Here is a 20,530-nt window from a genome sequence, read left to right as displayed (position 1 = left end):
ACCTCCAGTTAGAGCACTCAAGTGCCAGGGTTTCCCATTTCTCTGTGTTCTTTCAGTAGATTTGCTATCACACTGTAATTGCTAGGCACCGTCTACCATCCCTCCCTCATGTAAATGCACACAGAGAAGTGTATGGAAAACTATAACTCCCAAAACCGCATACTTTGTAGCTATAGTATTTAAAGTGGGGTCCAAGAGCATTTATTCCACAGTGTAAATGCATCCATTGAAGGGTGTAAATGCACCCAGAGAAGGGTATGGACCTTGGAAAACTATAATTCTCAAAGCCACATAGTTTAGAGCTATGATACTTAAGCTGGGGTCCAAGGGCATTCATTCTATAGTGTAAATGCACTGAGAAAAGGGTATGGACCTTGGGAAACTATAACTCCCAGGACCTAATCATATGGAGCTATGGTATTTAAGGTCGGGTGCAAGGGCATCCATTCCATAGTGTACATGCATCCAGTGAAGGATATGGACCTTGGGAAACTATAAATCCCAGGACCCAATCATATGGAGCTATGTTATTTAAAGTGGGGCCCAAGAGCATTCATTCCATAGTGTAAAGGCACCCAGAGAAGGGTATAGACCTTGGGAAACTATAACTCCCAGGATCGCATAGTATGGAGCTATGGTATTTAAAGTGGGGCGCAAGGGCATCCATTCCATAGTGTACATGCACCCAGAGAAAGGGTATGGACCTTGGGAAACTATAACTCCCAGGAGCTCATAGTATGGAGACATGGCGTAATAATAATCTAGATAAATAAAAATGTCATATTCGTTTGTGGGATTAACAGAACTCAAAAACCACTGGACGAATTGACACCAAATTTGGACACAAGGCAACAATCAGGCCAACAAGTGACCATCACACATAAAAACACTGAAAAACACAGCGGAAGGGACTTAAGAAGCAAAATAAATTAAAAATACATTACAACGCATGCGCAAAACCACATGTATACACATATACACATACATACACACACAAAGCACATATACACAGACTGGGCCACAGCAACGTGTGGCAGGGGATGGATAGTATTAATAATAATTTAACAATTTAATAATAATTTAATAATAATAATTTAATAACAATAATAACAACAACACCACTTGGGAAGTGTCTGACGTGTGATCCAATATAACAACCAGGAGCGTGATCTTGTCTGCTGTGGACTCATCTTGCTGTGTTTCAAAGAATAATAATAATAATAATTATTATTATTATTATTATTAGGTTCTTGTGTGTTTTTTCGGGAGTTAGGAAAATGGGTTTATATATCTGTGGAATGGCTGGGGTGGGGCAAAGAGCTCTTCTCTGCTGGAGCTAGGCGTGAGTTATGCTAATCCCACCTTCAACTGACCACCTTCATTAGCATTTGAAGGCCTGGCTGAGCCTGGGAAAACCTTTTGTTGAGAGGTGTTAAGATGTGCCTGGCTGTTTCCTCTCTGCTGTTTTGCTGTAGTAATTTTAGAGTTTTTTAATGTCAGACTACACGGAGAAGCCATTGAAATCCACAAGCATGTGGACAATTTCAACGGAAAGGAAGAGACCATGAAAATGAACAAAATCTGGCTACCAGTATTAAAAAACTCTAAAATTACAACAGCAAAACAGCAGAGAGGAAACAACCAGCCACATCTTAACACCTCTCAACAAAAGATTTTCCCAGGCTCAGCCAGGCCTTCAAATGCTAATGAAGGTGGTCAGCTGAAACATTCACACCTAGCTCCAACAGGGAAGAGGTCTTTGCCCCACCCCAGTCATTCCACAGATATATAAAACCATTGTCCTACTTCCAACAGACCTCACAACCTCTGAGGATGCTTGCCATAGATGCAGGCGAAACGTCAGGAGAAAATGCCTCTAGAACATGGCCCTATAGCCTGAAAAAACCCACAAGAACCTAGTGATTCCAGCCATGAAAGCCTTCGACAATACAATAATAATAATAATGGCATTTTAGCACATTTGAAATGTATTGCTCAGTGGAATTTAGTACACAGAGTGGTATATCTTCTCAGTTCATTCCAGAGAGGCCAACTATGTCTCCCAACCCGGTTATATGCCATACAGACTGTGTCATGTCCCACTTTTGCATTTCCTTCTCTCCAAACCACGGCTACGATTGGCTGGTGGTCTTCCTCCAATCCAAGCCAAGTTCTGCTCCTCCAGATATTTTGGATTTTTTCCCTAATTGCTGATCAAAGGCAGCTGAGTCTACCTGGAGTTGGAGGCCAACCATCCCTGCAGGACTAGAGCTTGGGAATGGCCGCGCTCGGCTTTGTTTCCTTTTGTGCCCTGAACCCAGGACTCCCCACAACGGGTTTTTCCCCCATTTGGCTCCGCAATTAGGCAGAGTTTTCCAAAGGCCAGTTTAGGAAGTGATACTCTGTGTGCAGAGGAGGAAATTGGAGGGAGAGACGATGGAGTAAGGCAGCCACTCAGCCAAGGTCAACAAAGGTAAGCTGTGAGAATATCTATATAAATAAAAATGCAATTTTTTGTGGGGTTTTTTGGGGCTATAGGGCCATGTTCTAGAGGCATTTCTCCTGACGTTTCGCCTGCATCTATGGCAAGCATCCTCCAAGGTAGTGAGGTCTGTTGGAATTAGGACAATGGGTTTATATATCTGTGGAATGGCTGGGGTGGGGCAAAGAGCTCTTCTCTGCTGGAGCTAGGTGTCAATGTTTCAACTGACCACCTTCATTAGCATTTGAAGGCCTGGCTGAGCCTGGGAAAATCTTTTGTTGAACAAAATCTGGCTACTAGTATTAAAAAAAACTCTAAAATTACAACAGCAAAACAGCAGAGAGGAAACAACCAGGCACATCTTAACACCTCTCAACAAAAGATTTTCCCAGGCTCAGCTAGGCCTTCAAATGCTAATGAAGGTGGTCAGTTGAAACATTCACACCTAGCTCCAGCAGACAAGAGTCCTTTGTCCCACCCTGGTCATTCCACAGATATATAAACCCATTTTCCTACTTCCAACAGACCTTCAAATGCTAATGAAGGTGATCAGTTGAAACATTCACACCTAGCTCAAGCAGACAAGAGTCCTTTGTCCCACCCTGGTCATTCCACAGATATATAAACCCATTTTCCTACTTCCAACAGACCTTCAAATGCTAATGAAGGTGGTCAGTTGAAACATTCACACCTAGCTCCAGCAGACAAGAGTCCTTTGTCCCACCCTGGTCATTCCACAGATATATAAACCCATTTTCCTACTTCCAACAGACCTTCAAATGCTAATGAAGGTGATCAGTTGAAACATTCACACCTAGCTCAAGCAGACAAGAGTCCTTTGTCCCACCCTGGTCATTCCACAGATATATAAACCCATTTTCCTACTTCCAACAGACCTTCAAATGCTAATGAAGGTGATCAGTTGAAACATTCACACCTAGCTCCAGCAGACAAGAGTCCTTTGTCCCACCCTGGTCATTCCACAGATATATAAACCCATTTTCCTACTTCCAACAGACCTTCAAATGCTAATGAAGGTGATCAGTTGAAACATTCACACCTAGCTCCAGCAGACAAGAGTCCTTTGTCCCACCCTGGTCATTCCACAGATATATAAACCCATTTTCCTACTTCCAACAGACCTTCAAATGCTAATGAAGGTGATCAGTTGAAACATTCACACCTAGCTCCAGCAGACAAGAGTCCTTTGTCCCACCCTGGTCATTCCACAGATATATAAACCCATTTTCCTACTTCCAACAGACCTTCAAATGCTAATGAAGGTGATCAGTTGAAACATTCACACCTAGCTCCAGCAGACAAGAGTCCTTTGTCCCACCCTGGTCATTCCACAGATATATAAACCCATTTTCCTACTTCCAACAGACCTTCAAATGCTAATGAAGGTGATCAGTTGAAACATTCACACCTAGCTCCAGCAGACAAGAGTCCTTTGTCCCACCCTGGTCATTCCACAGATATATAAACCCATTTTCCTACTTCCAACAGACCTTCAAATGCTAATGAAGGTGATCAGTTGAAACATTCACACCTAGCTCCAGCAGACAAGAGTCCTTTGTCCCACCCTGGTCATTCCACAGATATATAAACCCATTTTCCTACTTCCAACAGACCTTCAAATGCTAATGAAGGTGGTCAGTTGAAACATTCACACCTAGCTCCAGCAGAGAAGAGCTCTTTGCCCCACCCCAGCCATTCCACAGATATATAAACCCAATTCCAAGAGACCTCACTACCTCTGAGGATGCTTGCCATAGATGCAGGCGAAACGTCAGGAGAAATGCCTCTAGAACATGGCCATATAGCCCGAAAAAACCCACAAGAACCTTGTGATTCCAGCCATGAAAGCCTTCGACAATACAATGTAATGTTTGTTTGTGGGATTAACAGAACTCAAAAACCACTGGGCGAACTGACACCAAATTTGGACACAAGACACCTATTAGGTCAAGAAGTGACCATCACTCATAAAAACACTGAAAAACACAGCAGAAGAGACTTAAAAAGCAACCCCCCAAAATACATTATAATGCATGCGCAAAACCACACACACACACATATACACAAACACACACATACACACATCTATGCATATCTACACACAAGACACATACACAGAAAGGGGGAAGGAAGGAAGGAAAGAGAGAATGAGGCAAAGAAGGAGGGAAGGAGAGAAAGAAGGAAAGAAAGAAGGGTAGAAAAGGGAGGAAGGAAGGAGAGAAGGAGGGAGAGAAAGAGGGAAAGGAGAGAAAGACAGAAGGAGAGAAGGAGGGAGAGAAAGAGAGAAAGAAGGAAAGAAGGCGGGAAGGAGAGAAAGAAGGAAAGAAAGAAGAGTAGAGAAGGAAGGAAGGAGAAAAGGAGGGAGAGAAAGAGGGAGAGAAAGAGGGAAAGAAGGAAAGAAAGAAGGGTAGAGAAGGAAGGAGAGGAGGGAGAGAAAGAGGGAAGGAGAGAAAGAAGGAAAGAAAGAAGGGTAGAGAAGGAAGGAAGGCGAGAAGGAGGGAGAGAAAGAGGGAAAGGAGAGAAAGAAGGAAGGAGAGAAGGAGGGAGAGAAAGAAAGAAAGGGAAAGAAGACGGGAAGGAGAGAAAAAAGGAAAGAAAGGATAGAGAGGGAAGGAGGGAAAGAAGGAAGGGTAGAGAAGGAAAGAAGGAGGGAGAGAAAGAAAGAGGGAAAGAAGGGAAAAGGTGGGAAGGAGAGAAAAGGAAAGAAAAAGGGTAGAGAAGGAAGGAAGGAGGGAGAGAAAGAGAAAGAAAGAGGGAAAGAAGGCGGGAAGGAGAGAAAACGAAAGAAAGAATGGTAGAGAAGGAACGAAGGTGAGAAGGAGAGAAAGAAGGAAAGAAAAGGTTAGAGAAGGAAGGAGACAAGGAGGGAGAGAAAGAGGGAAAGAAGGCGAGAAGGAGAGAAAGAAGGAAAGAAAGAAGGGTAGAGAAGGAAGGAAGGAGAAAAGGAGGGAGAGAAAGAGGAAAGGAGAGAAAAAGAAATAAAGAAGGGTAGGGAAGGAAGGAAGAAAGAGAGAGAAAGAAGGAAAGAAGGGGAAGGAGGCAGGAAGGAGAGAAAGAAGGAAAGATAGAAGAGTAGAGAAGGAAGGAAGAGAAGGAGGGAGAGAAAGAGGGAAAGAAGGAAAGAAAGAAGGGTAGAGAAGGAAGGAAGGAGAGGAGGGAGACAAAGAGGGAAGGAGAGAAAGAAGGAAAGAAAGAAGGGTAGAGAAGGAGGGAGAGAAAGAGGGAAAGAAGGAGGGAAGGAGAGAAGAAAATAAAAAGTGAAAGAGGGAAGGAAGAGAAAGAGGGAGGAAAGGAAGGAAAGAGACAAGGAAGGATGGAACCAAAGAGCAAAGGAAGCAAGGAAAGAAATAGGTAGAGAAGGAAGAAGAAGGGAAAGAAAAAGAGGGAAGGAAGGAAAGAGGGAGGGAAGGAAGGAGAGAAAGAAAGAAGGAGAGAAAGGGAGGGAAGGTTGGCCACAGCAACGTGTGGCAGGTACAGCTAATCCCTCTCTCTCTCTCTCTCTCTCTATCTATCTATCTCTCTATCTCTCTATCTCTCTATCTATCTATCTATCTCATTTGGGACAGAAGTCTGTGAATTAATTGCTTATTGGACAGAAACAGCTTGGGGACAGGGATGAATGCACTTCAGGCCTCAGTTTGCCCAGCCCTGATAGAAAGCACGCAGTTATGGAAGTACAATTCCACTTCAGACAGCTACCATACCTGCATCCTATGGAATACCAGGGTTGAATGAAAAGTAATGCCTCCACCTTCATAACTCCTCAACAGATAGCAGTACTGGTATGCGGCAGGTACTGGCTTGTTCAGTAGACTCTCCTCTACAGTTCCATTTGGGTGGGAAGCCTTAGCATTGAACAGTTGTGTTGCTTTAATAATAATAATAATAATAATAATAATAATAATAATAATAATACATTTTATTTATACCCCGCCACCATCTCCCTGATGGGGCCAAGCCCAGACAACATATTAGAGCAGTGTTTCTCAACCTTCCTAATGCCGTGACCCCTTAATACACTTCCTCATGTTGTGGTGACCCCCAACCATAACCATAACATCGCCATGTAAATAATGATCTGCAGGATGTATTTTCATTCACTGGAGCAAATTTGGCACAATTGGCCAAATTTAAATACTGGTGGGGTTGGCGGGGGGATTGATTTTGTCATTTGGGAGTTGTAGTTGCTGGGACTTATAGTTAACATGTAAACAAAGAGCATTCCGAACCCTACCAACAATGGAATTGAACCAAAGTTGGCACAGAGAACTCCCACGACCAACAGAAAATACTGGAAGGGTTTGGTGGGCATTGACCTTGAGTTTGGGAGTTGTAGTTGCTGGGATTTATAGTTAACATGTAAACAAAGAGCATTCTGAACCCCACCAACAATGGAAATGAACCAAAGTTGGCACACAGAACTCCCATGGCCAACAGAAAATACTAGAAGGGTTTGGTAGGCATTGACCTTGAGTTTGGGAGTTGTAGTTCACCTACATCCAGAGAGCACTGTGGACTCAAACAATGATGGATCTGGACCAAACTTGGCATGGAAACTCAATATGCCCAAATGTGAACACTGATGGGGTTTGGGGAAAATAGACTTTGACATTTGGGAGTTGTAGATACTGGGATTTATAGTTCACCTACAATCAAGGAGCGTTCTGAACCCCACCAATGATAGAATTGGGCCAAACTTCTCACACAGAACCCCCATGACCAACAAAAAATACTGTGTTTCCTGATGGTCTTTGGCGACCCCTCTGACACCCCTTCATGACCCCCACAGGGGTCCCGACCCCCAGGTTGAGAAACACTGAATTACAGCAATAAAATCAAAACATAAACAGCAAACAATGACAACATCATCAAAATACATTAATAATAATAAGAAAAACAGTCCTAAAATAATAAACACAATCACGATAACGATAACAATGGGCAGACCACATGTACAGGATAAAACAATTTAAAAATTGTGATGAGATTAAAAAAGGAGCAAGACATTTATGAGGTTGAACTTCCCATTTGGGGGGTACGAACTCCAGTAACAGACAAGCATTGAGGGGTGCAAAGTGTCACCAAAGGCGCAGCGGAAGATCCGGGTTTTAAGGTCCTTTTTAAATGTTGTTAAAGTGCCACATAGCCCGAAAAACCTACAACAACCCAGTGATTCTGGCCATGAAAGCCTTCGACAATACATCACTCTCCTACTGGTTGACAACATCTTTTTGGAGATCCAACATGTGGCATCCTGTAAGTATGAAAATATTATGGGTTGGAGGAGTGAGCTGAACTGGACTGTTTTGCTGTGTCTTCTCTCAATACAGATGTAAATATCATGGACTGTATTCATGCACACACGCTTCCGTCACCACCCGAGGTTGTGGCCATATGTATTTTGTTGACTTCACAACCAGTATCCTTACCCAACATTGCAACAGTGAGCAGCACCCACTCTTTGGAGGGCTCAATTTGCCCCCAAACTAGATTGGAGTTACTAGTTGTGTCTGTTTGTGTGAGCGAGTGTGTTATTGGAGATGCAAGATTTGGTGAAACTGGGCACCAGGGAGGGATTGATGGGGGTCTTTATCGGGTGGGGGGCAGCTAGGTCCAAGCTTGGCCGCGCTCCCTTGACCCCGCCGTCCTACCTGCCCTGTTCCAGGTAAAGGCCCCGAGACCCTTTTTGCCGGACAGAAGCTCAACGACAACGAATGGCACACGGTTCGCGTGGTGCGGCGGGGGAAGAACCTGCAGCTTTCAGTGGACAACGTCACCGTGGAAGGTAAGCCGAGGAGGAGACACTAGGGAGGAGACCCCTCCCCACAACATATCACTATCATTGATCGTGTCAGAAGCAAATTGAGAATATAATACAAATAATAGTTATAATATAAATAAAAACACATTAATTATATTATAGCATTATGCCAAGATTCATAATGCTATAATATAATTAAGAATCATGGAAGAGACCTTGTTGGCCATCCAGTCCAACCCTATTCTGCCAAGAAGCATGAAAATCGCATTCAAAGCACTCCCAACAGATGGCCAACCAGCCCCTGTTGGGAGTGCTTCTCCTGCTGGACCTGCCCCTCAAGACCATGTGAGCCTCCACCACATAGAATCATAGAGTTGGAAAGAGACCTCGTGGGCCATCTAGTCCAACCCCATTCGGCCAAGAAGCAGGAAAATTGCATTCAAAGCATCCCCGACAGATGGCCATCTAGCTTCTGTTTCAAACCCTCCACCACATAGAATCCTAGAGTTGGAAGAGACCTCGTGGGCCATCCAGTCCAACCCCATTCTGCCAGGAAGCAGGAAAATCACATTCAAAGCACTCCTAACAGATGCCCATCCAGCCTCTGTTGGGAGTGCTTCTCCTGCTGGACCTGCCCCTCAAGACCATGTGAGCCTCCACCACAGAGGATCATAGAGTTGGAAGAGACCTCGTGGGCCATCCAGTCCAACACCATTCTGCCAAGAAGCAGGAAAATCACATTCAAAGCACTCCCAACAGATGGCCATCCAGCCTCTGTTGGGAGTGCTTCTCCTGCTGTACCTGCCCCTCAAGACCATGTGAGCCTCCACCACATAGAATCCTAGAGTTGGAAGAGACCTCGTGGGCCATCCAGTCCAACCCCATTCTGCCAAGAAGCAGGAAAATCACATTCAAAGCACCCCCGACAGATGGCCATCTAGCTTCTGTTTCAAACCCTCCACCACATAGGATCATAGAGTTGGAAGAGACCTCATGGGCCATCCAGTCCAACCCCATTCTGCCAAGAAGCAGAAAAATTGCATTCAAAGCACCCCCGACAGATGGCCATCCAGCCTCTGTTTCAAACCCTCCACCACATAGAATCATAGAGTTGGAAAGAGACCTCCTGGGCCATCCAGTCCAACCCCATTCTGCCAAGAAGCAGGAAAATCGCATTCAAAGCACCCCCGACAGATGGCCATCTAGCCTCTCTTTCAAACCCTCCACCACATAGAGTCCTAGAGTTGGAAGAGACCTCGTGGGCCATCCAGTCCAACCCCATTTTGCCAAGAATCAGGAAAATCACATTCAAAGCACCCCCGATAGATGGCCATCCAGCCTCTCTTTCAAACCCTCCACCACATAGGATCATAGAGTTGGAAGAGACCTCCTGGGCCATCCAGTCCAACCCCATTCTGCCAAGAAGCAGGAAAATCACATTCAAAGCACTCCCAACAGATGGCCATCCAGCCTCTGCTTCAGACCCTCCACCACATAGAATCCTAGAGTTGGAAGAGACCTCATGGGCTATCCAGTCCAACCCCATTCTGCCAAGAAGCAGGAAAATCACATTCAAACACCCCCGACAGATGGCCATAGTGTCATAAAATCTCTCCTTGCTTTAAGTGGTGCGTAATTTCTCTACTCACAGCTTTGCTGTTTTCAAACTGCTTAGGTGGGCAGTAAGCTAGGCTTAACAGTCGGGTGCTCAGTCTGACTTGGGCTTCGAACTAACCATGCCTGTTGAGAACCACTGCTCTATTCCTTCTCTGGGATTTCACCTCTTGCATTTCTCAGGAGGCTTTTTTTTGTTATGCCCTTGCAATTCTCCTTTCCTGACACCAGGTGGCAGCAATGCGCCTCTATTCTTCTGCTCAGTGGCTATCTAAGCCAGCAATACCCAGGTTTGGCCACTTGAGGGAGCATTGAGCAAAACATTCTGAATTAGGAGCTGAATGTAAACAAACAGCCAAAGTGACATGATTTTTGGGCTGTTGTTGACAAGTGGGGGATCTGCTCAGGATTCAGACCTCTTAGATTGGGATCTAAATTCTGTCCTTGATCTGGTGAAGCATGGCCACTCCCAAAAAGGGAAATACGTTTTGCATTTTTGTATTGTTTTGGCAGGATTTCAATGTACCTTTCATAGAATCCTAGAATCAAAGAGTTGGAAGAGACCTCCTGGGCCATCCAGTCCAACCCCATTCTGCCAAGAAGCAGGAATATTGCATTCAAATCACCCCTGACAGATGGCCATCCAGCCTCTGTTTCAAAGCTTCCAAAGAAGGAGACTCCACCAAACTCCGGGGCAGAGAGTTCCACTGCTGAACGGCTCTCACAGTCAGGAAGTTCTTCCTCATGTTCAGATGGAATCTCCTCTCTTGTAGTTTGAAGCCATTGTTCCCTTGCGTCCTAGTCTCCAAGGAAGCAGAAAACAAGCTTGCTCCCTCCTCCCTCTGGCTTCCTCTCACATATTTATTAACAGGGACAAATGCAAGATACTCCACTTTGGCAGGCAAAACGAAATGCAAAGATACAGAATGGGGGACAATGCCTGGCTCGAGAGCAGTACGTGTGAAAAAGTTTTTGGAGTCCTCGTGGACAACAAGTTCAACATGAGCCAACAATGTGATGTGGCGGCAAAAAAAGCCAATGGGATTTTGGCCTGCATCAATAGGAGCATAGTGTCTAGATCCAGGGAAGTCATGCTCCCCATGCTCTATTCTGCCTTGGTTAGACCACACCTGGAATATTGTGTCCAATTCTGGGCACCACAATTCAAGAGAGAGATTGACAAGCTGGAATGTGTCCAGAGGAGGGTGACTAAAATGATAAAGGGTCTGGAGAACAAGCCCTATGAGGAGCGGCTGAAAGAGCTGGGCATGTTTAGCCTGAAGAAGAGAAGGTTGAGAGGAGACATGATAGCCATCAGGCCCATAGTCAGGGGCGGGGGGTCTTGAGGGGCTTCAGCCCCCCCCCCCCCCGAAATTCTCAGGGTGGTCCACGAGAAGGCCTTACTGGTACATTATTTAAACTGTTATGTTTATTCATATCATGATCTGATCACTATGCTCAATATACTAATATATAGTATATATATTAGTATATTGAGCCCCCTCAAATCAAACCCACCCCCTCGAATCAAACCCAGCCCCCCTGAATCAAACTCAACCCCCCCGAATCAAACTCAACCCCCCCGAATCAAACCCACCCCCTCAAACCAAACCCACCCCCTCAAATCAATCCCAGCCCCCAAATCAAACCCAGCCCCCCTCGAATCAAACCCAGCCCCCCAATCAAACCCACCCCTCAAATCAAACCCAGCCTCCCTGAATCAAACCCACCCCCCCCAATCAAACCCACCCCTTGAATCAAACCCAGCCCCCCCAGAATCAAACCCAGCCCCCCCAGAATCAAACCCAGCCCTCCATGAATCAAACCCACCCCCTCAAATCAAACCTACCCCCTCGAATCAAAACCACCCCCTCGAATCAAACCCAGCCCCCCCAATCAAGCCCAGCCCCCCCAAATCAAACCCAGCCCCCCCAAATCAAACCCACCCCCTCGAATCAAACCCACCCCCTCGAATCAAACCCACCCCCTCAAATCAAACCCAGCCCCCCCGAATCAAACCCAGCCCCCTCGAATCAAACCCAGCCCCTCTGAATCAAGCCCACCCCCTTGAATCAAACCCACCCCCTCGAATCAAACCCAGCCCCCCCGAATCAAACCCAGCCCCCTCGAATCAAACCCAGCCCCTCTGAATCAAGCCCACCCCCTTGAATCAAACCCACCCCCTCGAATCAAACTCAGCCCCCCCAAATCAAACCCACCGCCTCGAATCAAACCCAGCCCCCTGAATCAAACCCACCCCCTCAAATCAAACCCAGCCCCCCCGAATCAAACCCACCCCTTCGAATCAAACCCAGCCCCCCCCCGAATCAAACCCAGCCCTCTTGAATCAAACCCACCCCCTCGAATCAAACTCAGCCCCCCCCAAATCAAACCCACCCCTTCGAATCAAACCCAGCCCCCCCGAATCAAACCCACCCCTTCGAATCAAACCCAGCCCCCCCCCCCCGAATCAAACCCAGCCCTCTTGAATCAAACCCACCCCCTCGAATCAAACCCAGCCCCCCCCGAATCAAACCCACCCCTTCGAATCAAACCCAGCCCCCCCGAATCAAACCCAGCCCCCTTGAATCAAACCCACCCCCTCGAATCAAACTCAGCCCCCCCAAATCATTGTTCCATTGCGTCCTAGTCTCCAGGAAAGCAGAAAAGAAGCTTGCTCCTTCCTCCCTGTGGCTTCCTCTCACATATTTATACATGGCTATCACATCTCCTCTCAGCCTTCTCTTCTTCAGGCTAAACATGCCCAGCTCCTTAAGCCGCTCCTCATAGGGCTTGTTCTCCAGACCCTTGCCTCAAACAGACAAGAGTTCTTTCTCCCACCCTGGACATTATTCCACAGATATAGAAACCCTACTTGCCTAGTTTCCAACAGAGCTCACAACCTCTGCCATAGATGTGGGTGAAATGTCAGGAGAGAATGCTTCTGGAACATAGCCAGACAGCCTGGAAAACTCACAGCAACCCAGTGATTCCGGCCATGAAAGCCTTTGATAGTCCTTTTGGTCACAACCTCTGCCAGAGCTCACAACCTGTGCCATAGATGTGGGTATTTATTTATTTATTGGTCGTGTCAGAGCAGCCAGTCAGAGCAGCCAGAACAGATGTGGGTGAAATGTCAGGAGAGAATGCTTCTGGAACATAGCCAGACAGCTTGGAAAACTCACAGCAACCTAGTGATTCCGGCCATGAAAGCCTTTGATAGTCCTTTTGGTCACAACCTCTGCCAGAGCTCACAACCTGTGCCATAGATGTGGGTGAAATGTCAGGAGAGAATGCTTCTGGAACATAGCCAGACAGTCTGGAAAACTCACAGCAACCCAGTGATTCTGGCCATGAAAGCCTTTGATAGTCCTTTTGGTCACAACCTCTGCCAGAGCTCACAACCTGTGCCATAGATGTGGGTGAAACGTCAGGAGAGAGTGCTTCGGGAACATAGCCAGACAGTCTGGAAAACTCACAGCAACCCAGTGATTCTGGCCATGAAAGCCTTTGCAAGGCTGAACAAAGCATAGGGTTACAGCCATGCAGCTTCAAAGCCTGGCTGCTTCCTGCCTGGGGGAATCCTTTGTTAGGTGGTGTTAGCTGGCCCTGGTTGTTTCCTTGCCTTAGATGTGGGTATTTATTTATTTGTCGTGTCAGAGCAGCCAGTCAGAGCAGCCAGAGCAGATGTGGGTGAAATGTCAGGAGAGAATGCTTCTGGACAACCTCTGCCAGAGCTCACAACCTGTGCCATAGATGTGGGTGAAATGTCAGGAGAGAATGCTTCTGGAACATAGCCAGACAGCCTGGAAAACTCACAGCAACCCAGTGATTCCGGCCATGAAAGCCTTTGATAGTCCTTTTGGTCACAACCTCTGCCAGAGCTCACAACCTGTGCCATAGATGTGGGTGAAATGTCAGGAGAGAATGCTTCTGGAACATAGCCAGACAGCCTGGAAAACTCACAGCAACCTAGTGATTCCGGCCATGAAAGCCTTTGATAGTCCTTTTGGTCACTACCTCTGCCAGAGCTCACAACTTCTGCCATAGATGTGGGTGAAATGTCAGGAGAGAATGCTTCTGGAACATAGCCAGACAGCCTGGAAAACTCACAGCAACCTAGTGATTCCGGCCATGAAAGCCTTTGATAGTCCTTTTGGTCACAACCTCTGCCAGAGCTCACAACCTCTGCCATAGATGTGGGTGAAATGTCAGGAGAGAATGCTTCGGGAACATAGCCAGACAGTCTGGAAAACTCACAGCAACCCAGTAATTCTGGCCATGAAAGCCTTTGCAAGGCTGAACAAAGCATAGGGTTACAGCCATGCAGCTTCAAAGCCTGGCTGCTTCCTGCCTGGGGGAATCCTTTGTTAGGTGGTGTTAGCTGGCCCTGGTTGATTCCTTAGAATCCTAGAATCAAAGAGTTGGAAGAGACCTCCTGGGCCATCCAGTCCAACCCCATTCTGCCAAGAAGCAGGAATATTGCATTCAAATCACCCCTGACAGATGGCCATCCAGCCTCTGTTTAAAAGCCTCCACCACACTCGGGCAGAGAGTTCCACTGCTGAACGGCTCTCACAGTCAGGAAGTTCTTCCTCATGTTCAGGTGGAATCTCCTCTCTTGTAGTTTGAAGCCATTGTTCCACGTCCTAGTCTCCAGGAAAGCAGAAAGGAAGCCTGTGCCCTCCTCCCTGTGGCTTCCTCTCACATATTTATACATGGCTATCATAACTCCTCTCAGCCTTCTCTTCTTCAGGCTAAACATGCCCAGCTCCTTAAGCCGCTCCTCATAGGGCTTGTTCTCCAGACCCTTGCCTCAAACAGACAAGAGTTCTTTCTCCCACCCTGGACATTATTCCACAGATATAGAAACCCTACTTGCCTAGTTTCCAACAGAGCTCACAACTTCTGCCATAGATGTGGGTGAAATGTCAGGAGAGAATGCTTCTGGGACATAGCCAGACAGCCTGGAAAACTCACAGCAACCTAGTGAGTCTGGCCATGAAAGACTTTGATAGTTCTTTTGGTCACAACCTCGGCCAGAGCTCAGAACGTGTGCCATAGATGTGGGTGAAATGTCAGGAGAGAATGCTTCTCCCCGGTTTTAACAGTGCACCCTTCTTCCCGTCCCTCTTCCCCCCATCCTCTTCCCGGTGCGCTTGGTCCAAGCAGGGCAGATGGCCGGGGCGCACACCCGCCTGGAGTTCCACAACATCGAGACGGGCATCATGACGGAGCGGCGCTTCATCTCGGTGGTGCCCTCCAACTTCATTGGCCACCTGAGCAGCCTGGTCTTCAACGGCCTGCCCTACATGGACCTCTGCAAGAACGGCGACATCAGCTACTGCGAGCTCAACGCCCGCTTCGGCCTGCGCAGCATCATCGCCGACCCGGTCACCTTCAAGAGCAAAGCCAGCTACCTGGCGCTGGCCACGCTCCAAGCCTACGCCTCCATGCACCTCTTCTTCCAGTTCAAGACCACGGCCACCGACGGGCTCATCCTCTTCAACAGCGGCAACGGGAACGACTTCATCGTGGTGGAGCTGGTCAAGGGGTGAGTGGCGGGGCCTTTCCGCCTTTAGCCCCCTCTCCGTCTGAAAAGGACCTCTCAATACCTCACTGGGACACACAATCCTCCTTCAGCATCAGAATTCAAGTTGTAGTCAATGGGGAAAGATAATAATAATAATAATAATAATAATAATAATAATAATAATAATATAAGTTCAAGTTGTAGTTAATGGGAAAAGATGATATTATTATTATTATTATTATTATCATCTTTTCCCATTAACTACAACTTGAACTTATTATTGTTATTATTATTATTATTATTATTATTATCATCTTTTCCCATTAACTACAACTTGAACTTATATTATTATTATTATTATTATTATTATTATTATTATCTTTTCCCATTAACTACAACTTGAACTTATATATTATTATTATCATCATCTTTTCCCATAAACTACAACTTGAACTTATTATTATTATTATTATTATTATTATTATATAATATTATATAATATAATATTATCTTTTCCCATTAACTACAACTTGAACTTATATTATTATTATTATTATTATTATTATTATTATCTTTTCCCATTAACTACAACTTGAACTTATATTATTATTATCTTTTCCCATTAACTACAACTTGAACTTATTATTATTATTATTATTATTATTATTATTATTAAGTTCAAGTTGTACTTAATGGGAAAAGATGATAATAATAATAATAATAATAATAATAATAATAATAATAATAATAATAATATAAGTTCAAGTTGTAGTTGAACTTCTATAAGTTCAAGTTCAATAATATAAGTTCAAGTTCAAGTTGTAGTTTATGGGAACAGATAATATTATATTATATAATATATAATAATAATAATAATAATAATAATAAGTTCAAGTTGTAGTTGATGGGAAAAGATAATAATAATAATAATAATAATAATAATAATAATAAGTTCAAGTTGTAGTTAATGGGAAAAGATAATAATAATAATAATAATAAGTTCAAGTTGTAGTTAATGGGAAAAGATAATATTATATTATATAATATATAATAATAATAATAATAATAATAATAAGTTCAAGTTGTAGTTGATGGGAAAAGATAATAATAATAATAATAATAATAATAATAAGTTCAAGTTGTAGTTAATGGGAAAAGATAATATTATATTATATAATATATAATAATAATAATAATAAGTTCAAGTTGTAGTTAATGGGAAAAGATAATAATAATAATAATAATAATAATAATAATATAAGTTCAAGTTGTAGTTGATGGGAAAAGATGATAATAATAATAATAATAATAATATAAGTTCAAGTTGTAGTTAATGGGAAAAGATAATAATAATAATAATAATAATAATAATAATATAAGTTCAAGTTGTAGTTAATGGGAAAAGATAATAATAATGATAATAATAATAATAATAGTTCAAGTTGTAGTTAATGGGAAAATATAATAATAATAATAATAATAATAATAATAATATAAGTTCAAGTTGTAGTCAATGGGAAAAGATAATAATAATAATAATAATAATAATATAAGTTCAAGTTGTAGTTAATGGGAAAAGATAATAATAATAATAATGATAATATAAGGTAAAGTTGTAGTTAATGGGAAAAGATAATAATAATAATAATAATAATGATATATAAGTTCAGGTTGTAGTTAATGGGAAAAGATAATAATAATAATAATAATAATAATAATAATAATAATAGTTCAAGTTGTAGTTGAACTTCTATAAGTTCAAGTTCAATAATATAAGTTCAAGTTCAAGTTGTAGTTAATGGGAAAAGATAATATTATATTATATTATATTATATAATAATAATAATAAGTTCAAGTTGTAGTCAATGGGAAAAGATAATAATAATAATAATAATAATAATAATAATAATAATGATAATATAAGGTCAAGTTGTAGTTAATGGGAAAAGATAATAATAATAATAATAATAATAATAATAATAATAATAATAATAATATAAGTCCAAGTTGTAGTTAATGAGAAAAGATTAATAATAATAATAATAATAATAACAATATAAGTTCAAGTTGTAGTTAATGGGAAAAGATAATAATAATAATAATAATAATAATAATAATAATGATATAAGGTCAAGTTGTAGTTAATGGGAAAAGATGATGATGATGATGATAATAATAATAATATAAGTTCAAGTTGTAGTTAATGGGAAATGATAATAATAATAATATAAGTTCAAGTTGTTTATGGGAAAAATAATAATAATAATAATAATAATAATAATAATATAAGTTCAAGTTGTAGTTTATGGGAAAAGATGATGATGATGATAATAATAATAATAATAATAATAATAATCTATATAAATAAAAATATAATGTTCGTTTGTGGGATTAGCATAACTCAAAAACCACTGCACAAATTGACACCAAATTTGGACACAAGACCCCTCTCAGGCCAACGAGTGACCATCACTCATAAAAACACTGAAAAATACAACGGTAGGGACTTAAAAAGCCAAAAAATGCAAAACATTACAATGCATGCACAAAACCACATATATACACATAAACACACATATATACACACATATATGCATATACGCACACAAAACACATACACAGAAAGAAGGAAGGAAGGAAGGAGAGAAAGAAGGAGGGAAGGAGAGAAAGAAGGAAAGAAAGAAGGTTAAAGAAGGAAGGAAGGAGAGGAGGAAAGAAAAAGGTAGAGAAGGAAAGAAGGAGGGAGAAAAAGAGGGAAAGAAAGAGGGAAGGAGAGAAAGAAGGAAAGAAAGAAAGATAGAGAAGGAAGGAGGGAGAGAAAGAGGGAAAGAAGGAGAGAAGGAAAGAAAGAAGGGTAGAGAAGGAAGGTAGGAGAGAAAGAGGGAAAGAAGGGAAGAAGAGAAGGAAAGAAGGGTAGAGAAGGAGGGAAAGAGGGAAAGAAGGGAAGGAGAGAAGAAAAGAAAGAAAGAAAGAAGGGTAGAGAAGGAAAGAAAGAGGGAAAGAAGGAGGGAAGGAGAGAAGGAAAGAAAGAAGGGTAGAAAAGGAAGGAAGGAGAGAAGGAGGGAGAGAAAGAGGGAAAGAAGGAGGTAAGGAGAGAAAGAAGGAAAGAAAGATAGAGAAGGAAGGAAGGGGGGAAGGAGGGAAGGAAAGAGCGAAAGAAAGGGAAAGAAGGAGGGAAGGAGAGAAGGAAAGAAAGAAAGGTAGAGAAGGAAGGAGATAAGGTGGGAGAGGAGAGAGAGAAAGAGGGAAAGAAGGAGAGGAGGAGAGAAAGAAGGAAAGAAAGAAGGTTAGAGAAGGAAAGAAGGAGGGAGAGAAAGAGGGAAAGAAAGAAGGGTAGAGAAGGAAGGAGAGAAAGAAGGAAAGAAGGGAAGGAGAGAAGGAAAGAAAGAAAGAAAGAAAGAAAGAAAGAAAGAAAGGTAGAGAAGGAAAGAAGGAGGGAAAGAGGGAAAGAAGGAGGGAAGGAGAGAAGGAAAGAAAGAAGGGTAGAGAAGGAAGAGAGAAAGAGGGAGAGAAAGAGGGAAAGAAAGAGGAAAAGAAGGAGGGAAGGAGAGAAAGGAAAGAAAGAAGGATAGAGAAGGAAGGAAGGAGAGAAGGTGGGAGAGAGAGAGAAAGAAGGAGAGAAGGAGAGAAAGAAGGAAAGAAAGAAGGGTACAGAAGGAAGGAAGGAGAGAAGGAGGGAGAGAAAGAGGGAAAGAAGAAGGGAAGGAGAGAAAGAAGGAAAGAAAGAAGGGTAGAGAAGGAAGGAAGGAGAGGAGGAAGGAGAGAAAGAGGGAAAGAAGGAGGGAAGAAAGAAAAGAAAGAAGGGTGGAGAAGGAAGGAAGGAGTAAAAGAGGGAAAGCAGGAGGGAAGGAGAGAAAGAAGAAACGAAAGAAGGGTAGAGAAGGAAGGAAGGAGAGAAGGAGGGAGAAAAAGAGGGAAAGAAGGGAAAGAAAGAAGGATAGAGAAGGAAGGAAGAGAAAGAGGGAAAGAAGGAGAGAATGAGAGAAAGAAGGAAAGAAAGAAGTGTACAGAAAGAAGGAGGGAGAGAAGGAGGGAAAGAAGGAGGGAAGGAGAGAAAGAAGGAAAGAAAGAAAGGTAGAGAAGGAAGGAAGGAGAGAAGGAAAGAAAGAAAGGTAGAGAAGGAAGGAAGGAGAGAAGGAACGAAAGAGAGAAAGGCGGAAGGAAGGAAAGAGACAAGGAAGGATAGAACCAACGAGCAAAGGGAGTGAGAAAAGAAACAGGTAGAGAAGGAAGAAAGAATAAGAGAAAGTTTGAGGACCCCTGCCCTACACCTTCTCATTTCCGGACCCTCTCTACAGGTACATCCACTACGTTTTCGACCTGGGCAACGGACCGTCGCTGATGAAGGGCAATTCAGACAAGCCGGTCAACGACAACCAGTGGCACAACGTCATTGTGTCCCGCGACACCAACAATGTGCACACGCTCAAGATTGATTCCCGGACCGTAACACAGCACTCCAATGGCGCCCGCAACCTGGACCTCAAAGGTGAGCTCGGGCACAGGTACACATCCCGAAAGGTAACCCTTCTAGGCTCATATGTGTACATACAAACATACACATACTAAGCTTGTTTGATTTAAAAAGGAGGAAAGAAAGAAGGGTAGAGAAGCAAAGAAGGAGAGAAAGAGGGAAAGAAGGGAAGGAGAGAAGGAAAGAAAGAAAGAAGGGTAGAGAAGGAAAGGAGAGAAAGAGGGTAAGAAGGAGAGAAGGAAAGAAAGAAGGGTAGAGAAGGAAGGAAGGAGAGAAGGAGGGAGAGGAGAGAGAGAAAGGGGGAAGAAGGAAAGAAGGAGAGAAGGAGGGAGAGAAAGAGGGAAAGAAGGAAAGAAAGGAGGAAAGAAAGAAGGGTAGAGAAGGAAGGTAGGAGAGAATGAGAGAGAAAGAGGGAAAGAAGGCGGGAAGGAGAGAAAGAAGGGTAGAGAAGGAAGGAATGAGAGAAGGAGGGAGAGAAAGAGGGAAAGAAGGAGGGAAGGAGAGAAAGAAGGGTAGAGAAGGAAGGAATGAGAGAAGGAGGGAGAGAAAGAGGGAAAGAAGGAGGGAAGGAGAGAAAGAAGGGTAGAGAAGGAAGGAATGAGAGAAGGAGGGAGAGAAAGAGGAAAAGAAGGGGGGAAGGAGAGA

The 20,530-nt window shown here is 43.4% G+C and overlaps 1 protein-coding gene across 19 annotated transcripts in view; it reads left to right on the top strand.

The window, feature by feature from the left end:
• NRXN2 (neurexin 2) overlaps positions 1-20,530 on the top strand; it is an 888,378-nt gene that overhangs the window by 431,288 nt on the left and 436,560 nt on the right. For 11 of the 19 annotated variants that reach the window (XM_067472511.1, XM_067472506.1, XM_067472510.1 and 8 more), the window contains 3 exons: positions 8,169-8,288; positions 15,048-15,432; positions 19,710-19,900. In XM_067472511.1, coding sequence (XP_067328612.1) covers positions 8,169-8,288; positions 15,048-15,432; positions 19,710-19,900 — 696 coding nt within the window. The remainder of the gene's footprint in view (positions 1-8,168; positions 8,289-15,047; positions 15,433-19,709; positions 19,901-20,530) is intronic. The other 8 variants (XM_067472519.1, XM_067472515.1, XM_067472523.1 and 5 more) reach the window with 1 other exon arrangement.

Source organism: Anolis sagrei, chromosome 12, assembly GCF_037176765.1.
Source record: "Anolis sagrei isolate rAnoSag1 chromosome 12, rAnoSag1.mat, whole genome shotgun sequence".
Taxonomy (NCBI): Eukaryota; Metazoa; Chordata; class Lepidosauria; order Squamata; family Dactyloidae; genus Anolis; species Anolis sagrei.
Note: the sequence above shows the minus strand (reverse complement) of the source record. Positions and strands in the feature narration are given on the sequence as shown.